The sequence below is a fragment of the Maylandia zebra genome, linkage group LG9 (genome assembly GCF_041146795.1).
Source record: "Maylandia zebra isolate NMK-2024a linkage group LG9, Mzebra_GT3a, whole genome shotgun sequence".
In the NCBI taxonomy this organism is placed as follows: Eukaryota; Metazoa; Chordata; class Actinopteri; order Cichliformes; family Cichlidae; genus Maylandia; species Maylandia zebra.
In genome coordinates, this window is record NC_135175.1 from 2,947,369 (window position 1) to 2,972,715 (window position 25,347).

The following is a 25,347-nucleotide window of genomic DNA, read 5'->3' on the forward strand; positions in this document are numbered from 1 at the left end:
TCCTGCCCTCCAACCTCCTGTGGAGGACAGAAGCGATGCTGTGCAGACGTCACGATCCATTAAAGAATATTGCATATTATATCAGTGCCCTGTACTCACAAAATGACTGTTTAATTATTATTTTATATGCTCACAATCAGTGTTGACACCAGAAAGGAATGAAGCTTGATATAAAATGTGTTTTCTCATGTAAATGCATTAATCCTTTAACAGACCACAGTCATCCATGAGCAGCATAAAGAGCAGCCGTCATGCTGAAGCCATTGTGACTGAATTTCAGCCACAGATGGTTGTCAGATGGAGCGCGCTTGTGTTTTATAGGCAATTCATGAAGAAATGTCACATCATTTAGGCTAATGGGGAGATAATGAGTCATCTTGATTATTCAGGAGCCATAAGTAGCTCATTTGTCAGCATGTAGAGACCTGAGTGTGGTGGGACTAGGCCTGATCTGTGTCTATCTCTGACAGGACAGGAGCTGGCACAGAGTAAGGTCACCAGTCGGATTTTATGGGACAGCCAAGCGGCAGACGGTTGGCCTACAGAGACGATGGGCTTACAGGGGGAGGAGCTTGTTTCAGACAGGATGAAACGAGGCTGCACTGACACCCAGGAAAGGAAACATAAGGAATATATTAAACTGGGGCTACGTCCACACGTACACGGGTACTTTTGAAAACGGAGATTTTCCGTTTTAAAAAATAATCCCGTCCACACGTAAAGGCAGAAATGAAGGAAAACGCTGCTATGAACATGCCAAAGCAGCAGGTGGCGCTAGATTCCTAACCGTGTAGAAATGTTGGCCAATCAGAAGTCTAGAAGCCTCGGTGGGAAAAAGTAAACAAAGCTGGGGCATAGAAGCAGAACCAGTCGTCTGTGTGGAGGGACAGTAACTGTGTGTATATGTAAGCATTTAAACACTGCAGAGAGTAGAATTAACAGTATTGTAGAAATTCATTTCACCGAAACAATAACGTGGCGCACAGTGTGACGTCAAAAAAGGCGTACACCTTTGACGCTGCGTTTTCTGCGTTTTCTCGTCCACACGTAAATGCAAAAATGGAGTTTTAGAAAATATCCACCCTGCCCGGAGTTTTTAAAAATCTCCGTTTTCAGTGACCAAAAACGCCGTTTACGTGTGGACAAAAGGTGTAAACGCATAGAAAAATCTGCGTTTTCAAAAATACCCGGGTACGTGTGGACGTAGCCTGGGAATCATGCAAAGCTAGGCGATGTAATCTAGTGGAGTCCAAGAAAGAGTTTTGGTGCCGGAAAAGCAAAATAGTCTCCTCGAAAAAAGGGAAAACCCCAAAATACGGACTTAAATTAAGGACACATAGTGCACTCAACAAACACAGGCTGTTCAGCTTTGGGGTGAACAGACTGACAGGGAAAGTTCACACGACACGCAACTACTCAGGCCTGGGACTGCACACAGCAGAGCCAGTGAACATAAAGAGGTGATTATACACAACTGAAAGCTGAGCTATGATAACAAGAGAAGAACAAACCAAAGTCTATTTTCTATACAGCAAACAACGAGCAACTCAGGAGATCAACCCGAGCCCCTAATTAGAGCAGAAATGTGATCCGTCTCACAGCTGTGGTGAAAATGGCTTCATTTAATCAGCCAGCAGGAGGTGACTCCCAGCCCACGCTCCCACAGCCCACTGTGTGAGACTCTCCCACAGGAGGCCTCAGTCGATTTCATTTATTTCTGCTGATTGTGCCATAGTTAGTCACTATTTCACTGTTGTCGGCACAGCAGACAGAACACTGCTGGATACAAATGACTGTAGGCACAGACAGAGGTGCTGACAGGGCACAGGAAAGCATGGTTGTAGGATTTCAGTCTACTTCAGTACCCGAAGTGTTCTCGTTCTTTTCTCTGCTCGCGCAGACTGTTGTTGTGATTTAGCTCGATAAAACTGAACTGACCTGAAAAATGAGGAAAAACAAACCAAAACAAAAAAAACAACGGTAACGGGGCGGCCATTTTGGCTCCTTTAACTGCTGTTCTTGTTTCGGTTTCACCGATGCGTGCTGTATGGTAGGACGCTGCATTGTGTATCAGGCCCTGCTCCTGCAGTAGAACAGTGAGTTTTTCCTACGTTGCACGGCCCCGACTTGCAACAACCTGCTTTATTAGCAGGTTGTTGCAAGTGTATGAACCACGGCTCAGGACAACAGAACAATGAGCATCTGGGTGCAGTGAGCCAATTTATCTGAAGGTTTCATTAACATAATGATAACACTTACAGCTCATTAAGAGCCGTTAAGCTTAGACTCTCCTGAAAGGAACTGACTCGACTCAAACCTTTTTCCTCTGGCCTTATTAATATGATAAAATATGCCCACTCCAGTCTCTTAAAACGAGTCAGTGTCTGAATTTCAAAGAGAAGAGTAAAAACAGAAACGTCTGACACGTGGAAAGCAATAACTGGGATTTCTCTGCATTTTTATGCACAAATTGCCTTACTGGGAAAATTTCCACCGGGCTCTTTGGACTTTGGATACTGACCTAACATGCACGGTTCATGAAGGTTCATGAAGGTTCATGAAGGTTCATGAAGGTTTCTTACCTTCAGATGTTAAAGATAAGACGCTTTCGATTTTACACTCTGTAATCAATCTTTAGCCAATGAATCGCTCAAGATGAAATTGTGTTAATAACCGAGGCTTCAGCCATTAATAAACGATTCAGGATTAATGTGTAAAGCCGTCCTTTTGCTCCTCAAGTGGATTATGTAAATCAGCTCTTTCAGATGCCACCTCATTAAAACTCCCCGCTCCACCTCACTACTCAGCACAAGCTCAGTGGCTGAGAGATCGTCAACAATGGTTTTAGTGTTGTGTTCGGCCTTTTGGTAGAAAACACGCTGTGGAGTTGTAGCAGCACAGAAAACAGACTTTGTGATTTACTGTCCTCTGTGTTACTCTGCAACATTTGGGCCTCACAAGAGTCCAGGCTAACACCACTTAATCAATGAACACTGTGTGCACTTGGCTTTAACTCCTTTACAGGCTTGCGGCATAACCGCTGCGTGTTACATTAGCGTAGGTTAACTGTTGGCATAAATGAGGTTGCTCTCACATCCTGTCACTTGCAGTCAAGGACCTGTTTGAAATCATTTCTTATGGCATACAAAAGTTTGCTTGTATATGCAAATATGACACGGAAGAGGAACAACTGCAGTTCCTCTAACCACCACCTGTGAAAGTGGAGTCAATGCTAATGCTAATAAAGAATTTAGCACTCCATCCTCTGGTCTAAATATCGTTACTACTGCCTCATTTAACAATAAATAAATAAATAAATGCTGGTGGCCACCTGTGCTACCCCCAGCCTCCTGGCCCATATGGAAAAGAAACAGAAAAAGCTTGTGAAAGACTTGCATCAGCTTTAGCTTGCTTCATATAGTGAATCATAGAAGGCTTATCCAAAACATACAAGTTTCATTTATATCATTTTTCTAGGGATCTTATATCTGTTTTCACTCTTGTGTGCTTTTCATATAAGTTTCACGCAAGACAGATACAAACTTTATAAGATTTATATATATATATTTTCCATATGGGGGTATTAATTTGAAAATCTTAGATTACTTCCTTCTTCAGTTATTGCATCGAGGTCTGGGTCACTGACATTAAAAGCAGGGGTAAAATAACCAAACTAAACAAAAAGCACATGGTAGCAACAACACTACGGTCACGACGGTATTACTAAATGTGAAAACGGGTTTCTTTGTTGTTGTTTCTTTTTTATCCTGGTAAAAGAAAAAAATTATACTAAATGTGGATACAATGTTTGTGTTTTGACTGAGTTGCGACAGCTTTCTCCAGATTGGATGCCCCTTACAAAAGAACATTTGAACAGGAAGTAGGAGGGGCTTCTGTACTCTCACTGACATCATTCAGAGCTTTTAGCTCACTGCCAGCTGACATCATTATGTAACAACCACCCCAACCGGTGGCAGCAGATGGCCGCCCCTCCCTGAGCCTGGTTCTGCTGGAGGTTTCTTCCTGTTAAAAGGGAGTTTTTCCTTCCCACTGTCGCCAAAGTGCTTGTTGGGTTTTTCTCTGTATGTATTATTGTAGGGTCTACCTCACAATATAAAGCACCTTGAGGCGTTGCTGTGATTTGGTGCTGTATAAATAAAATTGAATTGTAATGTTCAATTCAACCGTATATATAAATGTGGCCATGTTTGCGCCTCCAGCACTTAGCACCACTAATTGGTTCAAGTTAAAATCGTAGTTATGTATTTTGAACTGCATGATTGATTTTCCGAACTGAGATGCTGTAAGACTGAGCTCAGTTTCTTTGGACACTAAGCTTCTGAGGTTGTCCAAAAGCAGCAACAATAACAACTACTAATAAAAATGACATAATAAAAGCTGCACTATCTGATCTCTGGGGGAGGGGTGTGAGTCTGTGTTATCAAAGACGTGCTTTTCCTGTAAATGCTTTCAGCGCCATGCTTTTAACATGATCGGGTCGAGTTGCACTGGAGACTCCATGGAACCATTTACTCGATGCTTGGGGCCATATTTCTGCCACAAGCGGATCAAAAAACAAATCTTTCTTCTTTTTAAATTCCTTCCCATCTTCATATTCTATACATCTTCCCCATACTCACATCCCAGACCTTACTGTCTAAATCCTTCACTTCCTGCTCTTCGTCAGGGCTGTACTCACTCGTTTGTATCACTGTCACCATGCATTTTGCCTTGTTGCCTGTTCCCTTTCCCAACCCCCTTTCATCTTTTTCTGTATGAAATCTGCTCATCGTCACCCCGATGACCCCTCCAGAGAGATGGAGCTATGACCAAGCTGCAGCTCAATGCAGATTTGTGGTTAATACAATAGAGATTCATGCACTTCCCTGAAATACAGTATCACAAAAAACAAAAAGAATCTTTGAAAGTAAAGCGATTTTCTAAGTTTAGATATCTCCATGACCTTGGTAAACCAAAACAAACAGATGCATACAACACACAACCTGTAGCTAAATGACTCTGGACTTCAGGGGGTGCAGAGAAATAAACATTACTGGCCTACATTGGCCTGGCTGGAAGCCTCTGCCACTCTCTGGGCCAGCAGCAGCAGAGAGCAGAAGAAGCCACAGAGAGAAAAAGCAGACAAAGCAAAGGAGAGACTTGTTAAACGCCCCACCCTGATGGTCCAAGTTTCAAAGTTTGTGACCCCGTTTTGGTGACGGTCATCTTTGGATATGACGGTGACCCGCTTTCAGCCATCTTGGCTGTGCCGGCCCTCACCGGGAATCTAATGAGCATTCAAAGTAACAGGAACAGAGGAGAAAGCGCTAGAACGAGATGGAGAGCGTGATGGAAGCACAGAGAACGAGAGGAAATGAGTCTGGACAAAGACAGAACAACCATCAGTTTTAACAAGCTGTGCTATATCCCGACCCCGAATCCCAGTGTCAGCCGGAGGGAACGATGCTACACAACCTCTCCCTGCAAGCTCATTGTGCTGCATTAGCACGAGCACATCCACTTACACGTACAGGTAGCCAGACGGGGGAAATTCAAAGCTCCATACCTGTTGTTTCAAGCACGGACACACTCATTTGTTTTCTTCACTCACTCCACGCACAACAATTGTAGCTAAAATACACACTGTGTGCTAGACCAACACAACCAGACAGATGCTACCATCGTGGAATTTTAATGAGGGGTAGCTGCTCCCACTGCTGTCGACTTTTCTCAGCTTTTCGTTCTCTTTTGTTGCTCCCCATCTCTTTCCCGTCTGGCACTCTCCCTATTCGTCTGGCTCGGCAGCTTCCCCTGGAGCCATTCACGAGCTCAGATCCTTCTACTACAGTAACATTCAAGGAAGCCATGCTGTCTGATTCACGGCAGTCTGACAGAAGACAACTTAATCAAGATGTCAACCTGCTAATTTTCTTGCTTGTTTTCTACTCTCCATTTCAGCTGCTGCATTCTCCAGCCATGCATACTTTACCTCTTTGAAAATGACAACAATGAACAGATAGCCATAAAAACCTACATAGCTATATATTAGACGTTTACATCCATGACACTGTATTAACATAGCACCAGTTTAACAGAACTAAGTTTCCTCATTTGACAGATCTGCCACTGGTCTTTTAAAACTGGTATTAAAAGACAAGACTGGTGTCCACCTACCATCCAGTGTCATGAAGGGGTTAGTGCTGGAGTTCAGGCAGAGGCTGCTATAGACACCAGTGTCAAGGTCATCATCGTCATCAATGTCCTGTGCCTTTGTTGATATGTTTCCAACTCTAAAGGTTAAATCTGCACCAGTGTTCAGTTCAGCATCCTCTTTACTCCCATCAAACTCTACAGTCTTGTTAGAATTAGCAGCTTTCTCATCACTGTGTGAGCTTAGAGCTTCAGCAGATCCAGCGTTCAAGCTGCTGAACCCCTTGGGACTGAGAGGCACTGGAAGCACAATGCCCCCTGCCTCTTTCTCCATCCCAAAACCCTCCACTGGGGCTTCTAATGGAGAGAGTGGGAAGCCAGCGCTGCCATCCCTCAAAGGAGGAAATGGGGAGAGGCAGAGGCGGGGTTCGGGTGGGGATTGCCGTAGGTCGATATGTGTGGCACCAGCTGCTGAGAGCGTGGGGGGAGGGGGCTGATCTTCGGCAACAGTTAGCGAGCGTTTCATGGAGTGCGGTGAGCGACGAAGACCGCTTAAAGGTGACGCCACCTGGTCCAGCCCTGCCTCGTCGCCACAGGGGTATTTATCAGGGAGCTGTAGACTGGTGGGTACCGACAGGTGGGAACATTCAGACATTGCTCGCCTCATGGCCTTCCTCTGCTGCTCAGCTCGCCCAATAAAACAGGGCGCCAACTCCTCCTCCTCCTCTTCTTCCATCTCCTCCTCACTGTTGTCCACTGAGGAGCCCTTTGACAGCTGTTGAGCTCCCGAGGCTACACCGGCTCCAGCCACATTCTCATCCGCCCTCTCCAAGTGGTTGTCACTGACTACTCCTATGACGCAGTAGTTGGGGGCCACCTGGGGCATGGCAACTTTTGTGCTTGATTCGGCAAAACATGAGCTGTTCCAGTGTTCGGATGGAGAGTCTCCATCTACTGGAGAAGCCTCTGTCAATGAGGCTCCTACTGAGTGGGGAGGCACTGCACTAGTAGGCGATGGCAGCTCCATACACCTGGCTGGAGATCCAGGAACTGGTGGTAGAGGGACCCTGCCACCAGATCCCATGGCAGAGGGCATTCTTCCTGGGGAGGCTGGGGAGGGGGATGGCGAGGAGGAAAGAGGGCTGTCCGGGCTGTCCCCTGCACTGCCCAGGGAAGCATTGCCCATCGAAGTGCTTCCCGACATGCCCCCAACTCTGACCGGCACCTTCAGCTCTGCGTCCATGCCACCTCTGTCTGGACGCTCAAAGAAGCAAAGCTTGTCTTCATCTGTGAGTCCGTCTGAAGCCATAGGTCTGTCGCCTACCACCAAGCCCCTCGGGGTACCCGTGTCCTTGGCTGTGGGGTGCTGCCAATCCCAGCTCTGAGCTGGCACGCTGGGCGACAGGGACGGCACCTTGCACAGCTCACTGTACTCTGAGAAAGGAGAGCCAGGCTGCTGATCAGAGAGAGAAGACATGCTGTCTCTCTATTCTCTCCCCTTTCTTTGTTTCCAAGCCTGCAGCTGTCTCAGGTGTCTAAGAGGTAATCTCTACCACTCCGCCTGTCTCGCTCTCTTTCCTTTGTTGTCTTGTGCTGTTGCCGTTTTGCGCTCTGCAACTCCAGGTGTGTGTCTGTGTGTCTCCACACTGAAGTCAAACACACACTGAGGCTGAACTGGATGTGCCGCTCTCTCCCCTGCTCCCTCTCTCTCTCTCTGGTTCTCTCACTCATTATTGGAGCTGTCATGTGACCCAGTTGTGGAAGTCAATTGGCTATAGCCAGCTCCCGGAACCCGCCCACTGTGGTGGAGTGAGTAAGCCCCCTCCCATCTACTTTTCTTTTTCACTCTTTTCCCCCTCTAGACCCCTCTCTGTTATTCTGTCTCTTGGCAAAAAGTACAACGTGTACACACACACACACACACACACACACACACACACCCGTTCTTCTTAGTGAGGACCCTCATTGACATAATGGTTTCCCTAGCCCCTTACCATAGCCCTTAAAAATGAATGTCTAACCCTAACCTAATTGTAACCCTGACACTAAAACCACATTTTGAGCCATCAAACTAGTGAGGACCGTGTTGTGTCCTCACACGTGACTGCTGGTTCTCACAAGTATAGTAGAAGGCAGGTTTCGGTCCTCACAAAGATAGCTAGACAGGAACACACACACACTTCTCTAGAGCACTGCTATTAATGAGTGTCCATCTGTATGACCTGTTCAAATCCCCTCACGTCTCTCAGCAGACAGCATCCATGTAAAGTTTGGGGTCTATTTTCAGTCCCTGCGGCTGAGCTGTGAAACCCTCCTGGTAACAAACAAGCACACGGTTCTTGAAGAGTTGCAGGGGGATAAAATTAGAAAGTTGTAAGATAGTGACAACAGAAGCTCTGAGAGCTAAAGGAACAAAAACGTGTGAGAATGTGTGCGGGAAGCTATCCAAGCATGTGTGTGCGTGAAATAAGCGCAAGCATATCGCAACTCTGAGCTCAGTGTGAAAGAAGAGGAGATGGGAAATGAGTCAGGATGGAGAGGCGAGCCTGTGGTACAGAGGCCTTCACGGCTGTCACAGTGTATCTGCTCCCACACTTCTATCCCTCACACACACACACACACACACACACACACACACACACATGTGCGTGCGCGTCACATGTCATTAAGCATGTAGATTTTCAACCCTCTAAAAAGATGATTTTACACACACTTACAGAAAAAGTGCATTCTTCCGTGTAAGCTTTGTGTCACAGCAGATGTAGGAGTCATTAAAGACAGACATGCCATGCAAATACAGTTACACACGTTCAGGCTAACGTGCACAAACAGTCGAGCCTGTAAGCGTTGGCTTCTTGCACGCAAACACTTTCAGCTCCATTTCGCTTCATCATCATCATCGCACAAAAACTGCAATTTCCACTAAACGTGGCACAGTGTTACTGGAGCTGTTGGGGCTGAACAAATGGACAGGATTCATCACATTTATCGTTTTATTTTACAGTACAGTGACAACTTCACAGCAAAATGTCAAGAACATCCAAAATAGCACAAATCTGTCCTCAGCTACAGAAGAATCCGGCCTGTGCTGGATAAATAGATCCCTCTGAAACATGTCCCACAGCTTCATGGATCAAAACAAGACGGCAGGTGACAAAGACGGTGCTCCCTTCAGCGTTTTTGTCTCTAGGCCTTTTTTGGTAGCACGCCTTTATTTAGTATCGCCTGACAAAACAATGAAGTTTATCGTGCGTAAACAGATAATCTGAGGTAAAGGTCACAATGTGGTGCAAAAGTAACGGTGGACTGGAGGGAGAGTGTGATGGTTTTAGTTTGATATGTGTGTGTCCAGTGCCAGTCAAAACAGCCGGCGGTTACACTCATTCCCGCGGCTGCCGGTTTGGACTGAGGGCTGAGTGTCAGCAGGAAACCATGATTTATAACAAGCAGACAGGCACACGGGGACAGAGCGAGGTGGCAGGGCTGAAGATGAGGAGTATGCAGACAGACAAGAGCAGGAAAAGGGAATCAGAATTGGAAAAGTGAAGGAAAACAACACAGAGGAAAAGGAAATGTGGAAAGGATACTGAGCACAGCGCTCAGATAGAGCAGAAAAGAGCTATTTAAGAACCAATGCATTTACCATCGACCAGCCAAGAAGAAGCACCTCTGCCTCAGTTTGTGACCAGCTGCCTGTTAGCTTAATGGATGGTACAACAATGCAGTCCTCCCGGTGTTTCTGGGAGGGCAGTGCATCTAAAACAACGTGACTTTAACGATCAGCTACTCAGCGTCATCTCTGAATGTTCCGCTTCAAGTGGGTCTCACAACAATAGAGAGGATCAAGTGAAATGATGGAGCTGCAATGGTTTACTAAACAAAAGCACAACTGCAAATAGTTCCATAGCCAGAGGAAGCGCCGCTTCATAAAACAGTAAATGAATGAGAGCTTTGTTTCCACTCACTGGAAAAAGGATTCGTGCCAAGCTGGCATGTGGAACAGAGAGGTATGCAGACCTTCCTCCTTCAATGAAAAACTAAACCTTACCAGCACAAAAGCAGAGGAAACACAGAGGAAAAACCAGAGTTCAGAGGAGTGTGGGCAGCGTTGAGCTACACCTTCCTCGTTAGTTAGCAGTTTTAGTTCAAATACATCGTTTATGACGCATGATTTTTATTCATTTCATCGCCAAATGCATAAATATGCTTGAATACTGCAATGACTGACGTATCCTTTCATTGCTTAGGAGGTTACATCATGCATGAGTCTACCCAGGGCGAGAACTCAATTCATTGTGACTTCTGGTCACTTCAGGGGATCGGTCAATAATAAAGAGATACCAGAATGCCTTCCAACTGCAGCCCCTCTCCTGCCCTGTTTGTCTAGCGTATGTCTGACGCATTATGTGGTTAATGGGATCACAAGCGATCCGAGTTTGCCTCCTTCCTTCGGTCTACCCGTCAATTAACTAAAATGGCTCCTCCATTAAAAAGCAGCCTGCCGCCAAACCGAGAAAGCACGTCTCCACCAGAATGCCAACGACCTCCGTCGCGTTACGGGAACGTCAGACACAGCCTGCCTCTGTTTCTGCATCGCAAAATGTCACCACAGTCGGCGCCTCTGTCGCCTTTTCCACATCGCACCTGGAAAATAAGACAGACAGGCAGGTAGACGTGCTTGGCAGGTAGGCAGACTTGCTCGAGGCTGACGGACCGTCACTGCCTCTGTGCATCACATGTGTCATGTTTGCTTTGGGCACAATTCTTCTCTCTCTGCCTGCTTGCCTCTTGAAGTACAAAACTGATGCCAGAGTCCCATGGGGACAACGACACACACACACCAACAAACTGATGACCTCACCCTGTCTGACTGGTTGGCTGACAAAGATACGCAGACACACTCACTATACAGTGTTATATAATCCCACTGGGTGACAGAGAGGCTGTGCCTAATAACCCGTGCAGGCCACTAGGATGGCATACAGACAGGACAAAAGCTGTGGCCAGGAAAACAGCTCAGTGGCATGTTTGAATGGCTTTAGTGACGCAGACTGAAAGTGACAGAAAACAGCTTTGATTGATCAATAAAACACCAATTCAAGATTTTCTGCATATACGTGCAAACATCCCAATGTGCCTTACAGTCCTCTTGCTGTGACTATGGTACCAGTATTGGATCTGCACCACAAATCTGTCAACACTGGACAACAGCCTCAGAGCGGTGCTAGCTAGAAGCTTAGCTGATGAGGCCTTAAGCAGGTTAAAAGGTCAAACTTCTCACATTTTTAGTTGAAAACATAAGAAAAGTTGGATGATCCAAACATTCTAGTTTAATAAATTTACCAGCAGCAAGCCAGACGGCATGTGGGCGTTGTTTCATTGCAAAAATAAAAATGACCAACAGAAAACAGGATCAATTCAGTTTCGTAACAAAGCTTTGCACCTGAAGACGCAGCAGTAAGTTATACATGCAGGTAGGGCTGTGCGATACGACCAAAATCTCATATCCCGATATAAGACATCTATCGTCCTGATAACGATATAAATCACAAACATTTTCTGTAAATTCTGTGAATTTCGACTTGCGTGAAGTGTTTCCAGCTGGGCGTCCTTTACCCGGAGTCGAGTGTTTTAGCCGATGCATGAAACGATACATTTTTAGACATAAGTTGTAACGTACGCTGTTTTCTTTGTGAGTATTTATTACACGGCGTGCTGCGGGGAAAAGCCTGTTCTAACCTGTTCTAAGGTTTATTTTTTAGCACCTGGCGGCTCTTTTTTTACTTCTCATCCGTAAATAATCTGCATCTTTCACGTGATTCAGTTTATTTTGAAAAGTCTCAACAGGATCTTGAGCTTTATTGTGAAAGGTTTATGTGGAATAAGCGGACAGGCGGTGGTGTTACCGTCGTTGTTGCTAACGACAACGCATAAAAACAAGCGCTTGTCCGTCCGTAGTGTGGTTATATTAAATATAAGAGAAAGAGAGAACTTTAATAAATTAATGTAGCCACTACAGTGACCATCAGAACCATGAACAAATATTCCCGTAAACAGTTTATTTTGCGACACCACGAAACAAACGACAGCGTAAAATGAAACGATAGACGTTTTTATATCGTCAGCTGATATATATCGTTATATCGAACAGCCCTGCATGCAGGAGGTATGATTCAGGATATTGTTTCTGTCATTCGGCACTTGTGTTCTGCTTCCTTGCACAACTCTTACGTTTGTCCCCTCAGGCCATATAGAGGACTAGAAGCCTGGTAACCAGTGGCAACTTAAAATCATATATCTACTCCAGCAGGTGTTTAGACATCAGACGTTGGAAGTTCTCCGTGTTGTAGCAGTATCTGATGATTACAGACATTAACACAGGCTGGTCTGCTGTGGATGTACCAGGAAATTAAAAGCTGGATAAAAAGTGACGAAACTTTTCTGTAGAAATAGGTTTCGAAGCAACAGAAACCCCACAGAGAGAAAGGTGGTACAAAGTATCACTGAATATATCTGTTTTTCACGTTTAACACCTGTCCAGTCACATATGAGGTCTTCAGTCAGCTAAAGCAACCATGCAATATCTTCTTTTGGTATAAGACTCGCATATTATGCATCAGCACGTTTTCCCTCCTAATGCCGACACGTCAGCTGGAAGCTCTTCTTGTTATTTTAATGCAACGTCTCCCCTTTAGTGTCATTGGCTGAACCATGGAGTTACTCTTTAAGGAGTGATTACAAAAAAGACACATTAGCAGGTAGCATGGTGGATGATAGATACACTGTATTGCCTGTTCCAATCACGCCCATGGCCACAGGTATAAAACCAAGCACCTACATATGCAGACTGCTTCTACCAACATTTGTGAATGAATGGGCGGCTCTCAGTGAATTCAAGCCTGGTACCTTTATAGGATACCAGGTGTGCAACAAGTCCAGTCATGAAATTTCCTCACTAGGAAATATTCCACAGTCAAGTGTTAGTTGCATTATAACAGAGTGGAAGTGACTGGGAACAACAGCCACTCTGCCACGAAGCAGTAGGCCAGATAAAAATCCCAGACTGGGGTCAGCAGATGCTGAGGTGCACAGTGCTCCCCAACCGGTCGCAGCAGATGGCCCCGCCCCTCCCTGAGACCGGTTTTTCCCTCCCACTGTCACCAAAGGTCTTGCTCATAGGGGGTCATGTGATTGTTGGGGTTGCCTCTGTATTTATTATTGTAGGCTCTACCTTACAATATAAAGCACCTTGAGGCGACTTGCTGTGATTTGGCGCTGTGTAAATAACATTGAACTGAAAGGTCGCCGACATCGCCTCGTCCAACATCGCCTCGTCCAACATCGGTGTCTGATCTCACAAATGGTCAAAAATGTTTGGTTGGATGGGAATGGACCGTCACTCAAGTTAATTTGCATTTGAAGCAGATGAGCTAACACTTTTGACAATATAGTTTACTTCCAAGCAAAAAGCCTTGTTTTTTTACATATGGCTTTTTATGCAAGTTAGTCATGAGCTGTTGTGAGAAATTAGCAGGATTCAAGTCACCTGAATATGCCAGGAATTTTCTGTAAGCTAATTCCCCTCTGACAGACTGCAATACAAAGATGGAATGATGATGACAGATAATGAGGAAGAGGAGAATAATCTCAGCAGGGCGTCGGTGAAGACGGTGATGATGCAAGGAGACAGTCTTTAGTCCAGTTTATTTATAGCTCAATCGCATTTCCTTCCCAGCCCATCACAACAGCCAGACTCTCACTAAACATCTATTGTTTCCTCGGTAGCCCTTCTTCACATTAGTCACCAAAGCAACTGACTCTTGTTTCTATAGCAACTGGCTTCTTCATCAGCCTGCTGGCTCCAGCCAAGCGGGGGGTTGGGGCAGAAATGGTTTGGGGGAGTGTTTGGTAGTGATGGTGGTGAGCCAGGGGCTGATGGAGGGAGGATGACGGCAGTGAAAGACAGTGCGTCTGCACGAGGAGGGGGACGTTATTAATATTCTGGAAACCACGGGGAAGGAACTCCACTCCACTAATCTTCTGTGCCTGTTGCTGCAGGTTAAACAGATCAGTCAGTGTCTTGGTATTAATCACAGGCATCAGGCAAAATCCGACTGCTCTGAAAACATGGGAATATGTCCTTTGTTTCGCTGTTTAAGGGGATTATAGTCGTTTCTTCTTCTTCTCAGAACTGTGACCGACAGTGTGAAGACTTATTTGTGACACTGGGTAAAATCTGAATCGAGCCACCCCTCATTCCTTTAAATCTCACATCCAAAGGAGCCAAACCCTTTTGTAATTTTTAAAGTGTAATAGTCCTCCAGACTCTTTGAAGCTCTTTCAAAGTGTTTATTTGGACATTTGATGAATTTTCACTCATTTTAGTTCAGTGCTTTTACCTGATCAGTTTCAGAGCAATTGGTTCCAGTTTGTTCCAATTTAATCAGCTGACTCTAAAGTAGTACAAACGAGATCTATTAGCCAAAAAGATAACATATCAGGATGTGTGCAGGCCTAAAAAAACTACAGCAGATTAAAAGTATCAACAAAATCCATGGATGCATCCATCTACTGTTCACTGAAGTCAGAAATGGTCTGGAGTGGCTGTCAGGAAGCCATTCTTAAAGACAGGGAAGAGAAAGAAAAGGCTGAGATGTGCCAAATTATACAAGAGCTGCACTGAAAATCTGAAAGGTGGAGCTGCTAGCCTACCTGAAAATGCCACAGATGCCACTCTAATCAAGGATCTCTGGTGTGGGACGCTCACTCGTCCTATGCCAAAGCCAGAAAAGACCAAATCTGTTTTGGTGGAAACAGGGTGTAAATGATCCCCAACAGACCCGCCCACACGTACATGCTTTGCTGCATACTTCTTTTATTATTACCCTGTTGATTTTACACACAGTCGGCTGCAGCTTTGCAGCTCACAGCCACACACTCCAACGACAACAACAATTCGGGAGCTGGCTCATTCTTTACGCTGGCGAGGCGTGATTACGGATGCCGCTCAGGTGCGTCCGCCTCCCCTGCAGCGGCACCGCAGACCACGCCCTGCAGACCACGCCCCGCCACACTATGTTGGTTTTAATGCGCTGACTGATCACTGTAAGTACACATCATCTCCTGAACTGTCCATAATAAGTAATAATACTTGTGCACAGCTGGATTAGTATGAGCTACAGGACAGTGCTGTATGAAGTTTGTTCAATGCCTAAATGAGGTGTTTTTGTTTTTGAACTTATCACTTTGGCTCCATGAAACCAATAAGGACTGTGACATAGACGTCCATGAAAAATCAATTCTGTCTCAAATGAAAGATAATACCGGTAGTGTACAAGCTCAATCCTAATCATTACTCCATGTTTCACTGCTCCCAATAATAAAAATTATACTAAACTATTGGTGGTAAAGATGTTGATATAACAGCAAAGCTTTGATTAATAAAAGCTGTCAAAGGGTTTCTGTATTAAAATTAGCCCATCGTGTTACACCAGGCTGTACGCTTCAGGTAACTGTTCAAAGTTTGTCTCAATACTTAATGATCTAAAAAAGGACAATTTTGAAAATGTCCCTAAACAGCACATAAGAGACAGCGCGTTTCATTCCTATTTATTAAGTACCAACATAACCAGCGGCCCTGCAACTCATGAAGCAGCTCTAAGTGTCTGATCTACAGGGAGTGCAGAATGATTAGGCAAGTTGTATTTTTGAGGAATAATTTTATTATTGAACAACAACCATGTTCTCAATGAACCCAAAAAACTCATTAATATCAAAGCTGAATGTTTTTGGAAGTAGTTTTTAGTTTGTTTTTAGTTTTAGCTATTTTAGGGGGATGTCTGTGTGTGCAGCTGACTATTACTGTGCATAATTATTAGGCAACTTAACAAAAAACAAATATATACCCATTTCAATTATTTATTTTTACCAGTGAAACCAATATAACATCTCCACATTCACAAATATACATTTCTGACATTCAAAAACAAAACAAAAACAAATCAGCGATCAATATAGCCACCTTTCTTTGCAAGGACACTCAAAAGCCTGCCATCCATGGATTCTGTCAGTGTTTTGATCTGTTCACCATCAACATTGCGTGCAGCAGCAACCACAGCCTCCCAGACACTGTTCAGAGAGGTGTACTGTTTTCTAGGGCTGCTCAATTAATCGAATTTTAATCACGATTACGATCTGGGCTTTCAACGATCATTAAAAATGACTGAGCCGATTATTAGCCCCTCCCTCATTTATCCGCGACACCTTAAAGGCCGGTCCGTGAAAATATTGTCGGGCATAAACCGTCCGTGGCGCAAAAAAGGTTGGAGACCGCTGATTAAGAGGACCCGAGGGAAGCTCGGAAAGCTAAGCAGAAGTTATTTGGAGAGTGACTGCCGTTGGCTGAAAAGAGAGTTTAAAAAAAAAAACTTCAGTGGTGTTGCGCACTATTTTATATTATTTTTTAAAGTCATTGTTAAACCTTTAAAGCCGGTCAGAGCAGCACGCTCCGTTTTGTGTAACTATTTTTAAATCCCTGTAGAACCGGAACCGTGTAAGCTAGCGCAATAATTTGTTTTGCATATGAAACCGGAGGAGTTGTACTTACATCTGATGCCATCAGCTTGTCCTCGGTCACGGTTTCGTTCCACATATAGCTTTGCAAAAACTGCATAAAAAGCGCTTGCAGGAACAAAAACATAATATTCCAGAAACACGCTTTGTGATCCGATCAGCTGTTCGTAACACTTCCCACAGTGAAATGATGCACATGCTGTTTTCTTTGCAAATTTGCATCATAGGATTGTTTTTTGTTTTTCCTGCAGTATATAAAAATTGCTGTATCTCCAAAATAAAACTATGAAGACACTCAAAATAAATTTCCTGTGGTGGGAAACTATTTTTTGCAACTTTATTGTATTTAAAGTTTTGAGGGATAAGCCTCTTAAATTTCTCCAAGTAGAAATATATGTAAACAAAACAAAAGCGATTTTCAATTTTTTTTGTAGTTTATTGCACTTTTTTGCAATTTATGTAATTACTATGGACTTAATGCATACATATTATTAAAATATGGGCTATAACAGTTGTATTGATGTATAGCAACTTGAAATGCTCCCACAAATGGCACTACAGCATGTAAAAAAATAATATAAGCTCTGGCGGACTTGGTTCTATGGTAGGTCTTAAAGGGTTAAATAAATATCGTCAAATAATCGTGATCTCAATTTCAGTGAAAATAATCGTGATTATCATTTTTGCCATAATCGAGCAGCCCTACTGTTTTCCCTCCTTGTAAATCTCACATTTGATGATGGACCACAGGTTCTCAATGGGGTTCAGATCAGGTGAACAAGGAGGCCATGTCATTAGTTTTTCTTCTTTTATACCCTTTCTTGCAGCCACGCTGTGGAGTACTTGGACGCGTGTGATGGAGCATTGTCCTGCATGGAAATCATGTTTTTCTTGAAGGATGCAGACTTCTTCCTGTACCACTGCTTGAAGAAGGTGTCTTCCAGAAACTGGCAGTAGGACTGGGAGTTGAGCTTGACTCCATCCTCAACCCGAAAAGGCCCCACAAGCTCATCTTTGATGATACCAGCCCAAACCAGTACTCCACCTCCACCTTGCTTCTGAGTGGGACTGGAGCTCTCTGCCCTTTACCAATCCAGCCACGGGCCCATCCATCTGGCCCATCAAGACTCACTCTCATTTCATCAGTCCATAAAACCTTAGAAAAACCAGTCTTGAGATATTTCTTGGCCCAGTCTTGACGTTTCAGCTTGTGTGTCTTGTTCAGTAGTGGTCGTCTTTCAGCCTTTCTTACCTTGGCCATGTCTCTGAGTATTGCACACCTTGTGCTTTTGGGCACTCCAGTGATGTTGCAGCTCTGAAATATGGCCAAACTGGTGGCAAGTGGCATCTTGGCAGCTGCACGCTTGGCTTTTCTCAGTTCATGGGCAGTTATTTTGCACCTTGGTTTTTCCACACGCTTCTTGCGACCCTGTTGACTATTTTGAATGAAACGCTTGATTGTTCGATGATCACGCTTCAGAAGCTTTGCAATTTTGAGACTGCTGCATCCCTCTGCAAGATATCTCACTATTTTTGACTTTTCTGAGCCTGTCAAGTCCTTCTTTTGACCCATTTTGCCAAAGGAAAGGACGTTGCCTAATAATTATGCACACCTGATATAGGGTGTTGATGTCATTAGACCACACCCCTTCTCATTACAGAGTTGCACATCACCTAATATGCTTAATTGGTAGTAGGCTTTCGAGCCTATAGAGCTTGGAGTAAGACAACATGCATGAAGAGGATGATGTGGACAAAATACTCATTTGCCTAATAATTCTGCACTCCCTGTAAAGTTGTCATTCATAATGCAGAATCTGAATCCGACGCCCTCGGCTGTTTCAGCCACATCCAGTAACTCCCTCTGGCTTTCTCAGATATGTATATTCATATACGCTTTAAACACACAAGACGTCCTAAGACATCTACAGCACACCCAAAGGCAGTTTCCTGCTCCTCCTGCCTACACGGACCCAGAGGCGATGCAGCTCTTCAGCCTAGATGGACAGCGGTGCAGATTTTAACCAAACTCAATGCAGATCCACGACGCTGAGAGACTGAACACATCCACAGAACACACAGTGACAGGAAAATGTCACATTCCAATTTGTTATTATTAATAAGGAGTGCCACGTCTGTCACGTTATCCTCGATTTACTCATGAAGCCAGTTTTCAAAATCTGCTGAAAACCGATGAATCTCTCCGGCATTCGTGGCATTTAAATGATGTGAGGCTGTAGCAAATGTACGGACAGAATGTGGATTTCTAGAAAGCTGGAGGTTGGATCAAAACCCAAGTTTGAGTATCTTTACCACCAACATCCTATCAGTGCTGTTTTTGGTTTTTTATACACTTCAGAAATTACAGATAATTCTTAATGAATGACGAGGACGTCCAACAGTGAATTAACTCCTTACTACATCACTGCTGGAGTTTGTTGGTCATTAATAAACATCCTCTCTTTGATAAACGTGCCTAAAGATATTATCTGCTGGATGTTACGAGCTTTTATTCATATACACCACATATCAAAGTTTTTAGCACGGGGATATTTATCCTTTAAATCAAGTGGAACGAGCATTCTGTGGAAATGTGTGGAAACTGTGCCCAGAGTCACAACACCAGTAAAACAATGTTTTTCTGTCATCCACACAGGAAAAACAGTCAATTTAATAAAAAGCGAGCTGCTATTTACCAAACTACCAAAGTGTAATTTATTTAAAACGCTGTCATACTTGGAAAAACTATGGCTACAGCAAAGGTTTGATTTTCACAGATACATGTAATCTGCTTTAAAGGGCACTGGATTCCTAGATAGCATGATATCATAAGAAGTTACAGGCCTGGGAACTGTGGCACATTTGGAAGCTATGATACAAATTAAATAGAAAGAAAACTGACTGGATGTGGATTTGCTCGGTTTGCTAGCCTGCTGTTTCTGTTGTTTGGTGTCATTAGTCAAAACCAGCCTGACTTTAACCTCAGCCCTCCAGTCTGGATTAGTTGGTGTCAGAGTCAGACACTAATCAGGCAGTCGCAAGTGAAAAAGGCAACAGCTACTTTAGCATCACGCTCTTTCAGGCTGTAGGAAGATTATCCTCGTACCTTTGACTGTCACAGGTAACTGTCAGAGCTGAAAGACTTCAACATCTCAGTGTGATGCCAGGAACTTTGCACATGCAGAATGTGTGCATCTTGATGCTGTCAACCAAACTGATTTTTGATGCCATTGTGGGAGAAAAGCTGCCCTGTTTACTTCTTCTGCATAGCTAGGATACAGAAAAAGGTTCTGACTGTTTCTGAGCTTTTACAGTTCACATCAAGCACTGTGTTGTGTTTTCTGTTTGTTTGTTCCACAGACAAACGTTGTAAAATGTTCTCTGGTGACCTGAGGCTCTTGTTGGTAATTCGGCAAAATGGCAGCAAAAAGGAGACCTTGTCCAATAAAGCAACGGAACAATTCAACAGGCAATGTCATAATTCTGTCTTTGTAACTGACAAAAACCATACCATCAAAACGTCTCGTCAGTGTTGGTTTTTGTTGAGTGCTTTGACTACAACAATACCTGATCCTCAACCTTTATGGCAACTGCCCGATCAGTTCTTATGCTTCCTGTTGTCCCTCCCCCAGAGCCAGTGTCTCTGTCTGTCTATGTCTACCTTTCTGCCAATGAAACCTTTAAAAAACGATGACTTTCATTGACATCTTACATTCCCTCCATTTAAAATCCAGTTTTAAGAAGTAACTCAAGATTAGCAAACGTCTGTGTGACCATTTCAAGGAGAGGAAATCGAGATGAAGTGAAATACTGAAGTATCAAATTAGCATGATGCTTCGTTACAACTTAACAAGTCTTCAACTTAAGCTTGTATCCATTTATTTTTCACATTTCTATTTAATGAAGTTTAAACAAAGTTGTATTAAATGATCTGGACTATTTAACCTGTTGCTGGATGAAGATGAAGGACGTGCACAGTGCCACTTCCTCACCCGTCTCAGTGTAAGAGTTATCTTATAAAGGCAGGAGAAGCTACAGGAATGTTGCATCTTTTCAATCAAAGGATCCTGTTTTAATAAGTAGGGTGATCTTGACTGAAGGTTAAAGGTTAGCCTCCAGAACAGCTTCAGTGTTGGTGCTGAATGCTCTTTGCCTGATATCTGACAGGATTTTTAGGGTTCTTTGTACTTGACTTTGCTCCGTCTGTTAGGGACATATCCCACCTGGATCAAAAGGGAAACGTGCAGCGGTCCAAGCAGACTGACTGGGCTGTGAAGCAAAGGAGTCCAAACACAAACAGCAGTCTTAGCTATAGTGACAGCACCTGTCAATATAAACGGTTGCTCCTTTTTCCTGCTAACAAGTGTTGGTACCATACATAGCACTGACTGGCTTATTGTTTCTTGTCCTGTCTACTCGCTGGATTCATTGCATGTCAAATATGAAAGCCCTCGTTATTGTGTTTAAAATGTTAGATGAACGGAGAAATCGTTATGGTCACGATTCAGGAAAAGGTCTTTCTAAGAAGCATTTTTTCCCAGAAGCGCCGTATGCAGTGGTGCCGCTCCATCCTTACAAATAATGGATTTCTCTGGATCTGAAATATTTGCCTGTCATTTAGACCTTTAAATTTATCCCCACAGTTTCTACTTTTTTTTTAACAAGGTAAGTAGACTTTTTGCTTAAGGAGCCAAAAAAGACAAAACAGATTATTTGCTTATTTGCTACAAATCCGTGGAATTTCATGAAATATGATGTTACACTAGGGTCAGTTTATCGTCTGCCTTTTGCTGGACATGGGTGACACCACACGGGGGCTCAGTCTACATATCTGCCCATTTACCTGTTTATATACATGCTGTTTATTTGCCTTTCTCCTTTTCTGCATCCATAAATGTATTCCTGACAAAACCTCGTGTATTTCTTTACCTATTTGCTTCCCTGTCGATCTTTTTCCTTGCCTCTGTCCATGTCCTGTCTTTCTGGACCATGCTCTGTCTTACATCTGTCAGTCTCCTGTCATTTTCTTTTCTCGTAGTCTCTCTGAATTCTGTCTGCCTGCCAGGAGAATCTTAGGCTTTCAGATGCTTTTGTTTAAACATTTATTTTACATTCATCTGCATTCAGCAGCTGTTGAGCACACACAGAACTCTCATGTGGTTCAGTGCGACTTTTAGAAAGAGAGGACCTGAGTTTATAGACACTCGTGGACTAACATCCCAACGTTCTACATTAAACTCATTTGTCCTCCCCTGCAAAGCTGAATGAACTGGACACCAACATATAACACACTGTCCTATACAGGCCTGCCTTTTTAAAGAAAACTTTTCTGCCACCTAAGCATGAAGTGGCTCTATTACCCTGGAAATCAGGTCAACTTTTTTAAAGCGGAAAACTTTTGGAAGTGAGCAAAAGACATTAATTATATGTTCTATATAGTTCAAGGTTATTCTGTCAGGCCAAAGCAAAAACTCCAGATTACATTTCACAACCCTCTGAAATAATTACAACTTCTGAAACAAAGGTGCCTCTTATCTGAAGGGATAATTATAACAGTGAGTAATGGAGCATTGACAGGCTGAAGGTAATGGAACACAGGCTTGACAGCTGGCTCCCTCCATGTGGAGGTTCAGCACCATGGACAGAGGCCAAGATCTGCTCAGTAACTTTAAAGAATTTGAACCGATTTAATTTTAGGAAAGTCAGACGTTCCTGTCAACTTTTCTCTCGTGTCTCTTGACAGACGCATACACTCATACATCCAAATTCCAAATCCAATGTCATACTATGGAAGATACCACAGATGAAAACAATAACAATGAAAAAGGATTTGCTAAATTAACAACATTGACCTTCTTAGTAACATGAACAAGAAATATTTTAAAATGTTCAGTGGGCCATGAAATTAAATGACTATACAATCATAAAAGGGAGTTTTTCCTTCCCACTGTTGCCAAAGTGCTGCTCATATGATTGTTGGGTTTTTCTCTGTATGTATTATTGTAGGATCTACCTTACAATATAAAGCACCTTGAGGCGACTGTTGTTGTGATTTGACGCTGTATAAAAAATATGAATTGAATTCTGGGATGGATAAATCTCTGTGCAGCGAAGCAGGTAATCTTGTACCGAATTTTTCAGACCATAAGGTTCATTAAGTGAAACAAAACAGTCAGATAAGTCAAACTTTACTCAACTCATTCTTCTTGCTTCCTCCACTTCTGTACCATTGATTCATTAATGCTGAATTCTCTGCAGCTGCTCTATTCCCATGTTGCTGCAGTATATTAATGACTAACCTCGTATTGTGGATGGATTATCTCAGTTGTTCTCCTGACTGAAGTTTGGTCCGTTTACAGCATCCTGCGATTGCACCATCGGGAATCCTCACATTAGTGAGTGAAAAAAGTTAGCATTCATCCTCCAGCTTCACTGTTTATGTTATGCTAACATAGCTGTGTTGCTAGCGATCACATAACACATCATTATATAGCAGCTAGCCAAACTTCAGTAACCCTACAAACGTCACTGCTGTTTAGTTTTCTGTCTTCATTTATGCTGGAAGTGATAGCAGAGCTGTACGTTTGAATGCTTTAGAAATCTCAGTCAGAACATGCTATATCATGTTTAGGTGGAAACTAGTGAGCTAGCTTCCTGCTAACTTCTAACTCTGTTAAATGTCATAAATTCTGTTTTCATGGATGCCTGGATGTTAAACTTAATTGTTACACCTGGTAAAGCAGAACGCTGATCATTTTATTAAAGGTGAAAGAATTTAGACAGTTTTTAACTCTCAGTGATGCTGCAGTGATTGTTTGACTTTGGGACCTGAAGTTTATGGAGTTTAGGACCCAGATTACTCCGTGAGGCTCCTGACTGTGGCAGCCGTAATGCTCCGACCATCCATCAAGCGGTGCGGCTTCATAGCTACCAAAGTCGTACTAAAACATTGTTGACAGATTTTTGATTTTTACACATAAAATCGGTTCGAGGTCAGTAAGCACAACCAGAATTCATACATAAAGCACACTGTTGATTTTTGAGAAAATTAAAGGATTTTAAGTGAGCCTTATAGTGCAGAAAATACGGTAATCATTACATATGAAATACAAAAAAGGTTGGATGGACTGTATGGATGCATCTATTATTTGTGACTGAAATGTTAAATGATGCCTATTTTATTGCATTAAAATGTAATCTATTTTTATTCATGGATCAGCATTTGGGTCTCAGACTGAACTCTAACCAAATCAACATTAATCTGGTTTTCTTGCTAAACTGTTTACTTTCACTAAGTGCATCTGCAAGTTCCCTAAAATGTGGCATTACAGTGAGCCCAGGACTTCGTTACCAGCATGTTGTATTTGTTCCCTCACCAGTGTGTTTTTGTACTTAAATTGCAACATGTGCAAAATCCATTGCGTTTACTGCGCAAGTTTACTGCGATATACATCTATAGTTAGTTTGTGTAGGCAAGTTGCAAGTTTAGCATTATTCCTAAAAAGGGCCTTATGTGAAAGCAAATGAATTTTAATTGGAAAGTATCATTCATGTCTGACTTTGTCAAAAAAATAGTAAAAATCTAGTTGAGTCACAGAAACAAGAATAGTAGATGTGCAGTCTTTTTAAAAAGCCAATATCAAATTGTATTAAATCTGAAGCACAGCCCACACTAGTGGCCTGAAGCCATCTCTGCATGGGGTTTAAAGCTGTTCTTTGTGACTCTGTTGATGAACCAACCTGGAAGTGACTTGCTTTTTTGTCTTAGTGTTTGCTGTCGACTCCTACAGTGGGGCCAACGAGGCAAATCCTAACACTTCCCCCAAAACTGTCAAAAGACATTAGCTCACCCTGGTCCGTAGGGCCATACTCTGCGAATGTCCCTTCTGGGTTACCATCTAACAGCCTGCGCTCTAATGAAACAGAGCTAAACAACAGTGAAAAGCACTATGTGGTAAAAATAGACTGCTGATACAGTACAGTTACGCCTGCCCGTCTGCCTTTTGAGGATTAGTGTTGTCTTTAAATAGCTTGATGAGTCATTTGTGTACTGTACATGTCTATGCTGGGAGACAGAGCCACAGCAGTGGTATGTTTGTGCTCTTTATCCCAGAAGGCACCTGTGTTTTCAGTCTGTCTGAGAGAGTATGGGTGGGAGAGGAGGGAAGGTGTTGTTGTGATGTGGCCTGAATGTCCCTCCCAGTTATTTTGGCCTGCTTCGACTTTTTCTAGGTAAGCTTGGAGGTGGTGGAGAAACAAAATTGAAAAGAGGAATCTGAAACTAGGTCCTGAGCTTTGGCTCCTCTTACATTGCCGAGAAACTGAAGTGACCCCTTTCAGAAGGTTGTACGAGCCCAGAATGTCTTTTTGACTCTTGGAAAGCTGGCTATACTTGGCTAACCGGGTTTTTGTGAGTTAGTGGCACAGCTAGTCAATACATTAAATTCTTAAAAGATATAAAAATAATTTTAACAGAAATACACTGAGGTTACAGTACACCGTACCCCGGCACCTCCTCTTCCTCTGCCTTCTTATTCTTTTCCTGTTTCTGTCCCTGCTCTGCTCTTGATTTCATCCAAAATCAGGTTCTTATCCGACTCCACATGCTCTACTCTGTAATCCTAC

General features: G+C 43.3%; 1 protein-coding gene across 12 annotated transcripts in view; it reads right to left on the bottom strand.

Moving 5' to 3' along the window:
- Positions 1 to 25,347, bottom strand: part of LOC101469991 (uncharacterized) — a 108,382-nt gene that overhangs the window by 15,880 nt on the left and 67,155 nt on the right. Inside the window, exon 1 of one of the 12 annotated variants that reach the window (XM_024799556.2) lies at positions 6,175 to 7,839. The exons of the other annotated variants lie outside the window; for them this stretch is intronic. Coding sequence (XP_024655324.2) covers positions 6,175 to 7,627 — 1,453 coding nt within the window. The 5' untranslated portion in view covers positions 7,628 to 7,839. Of the gene's footprint in view, positions 1 to 6,174; positions 7,840 to 25,347 lie in introns of those variants that run through there. 12 annotated transcript variants of the gene reach the window in all.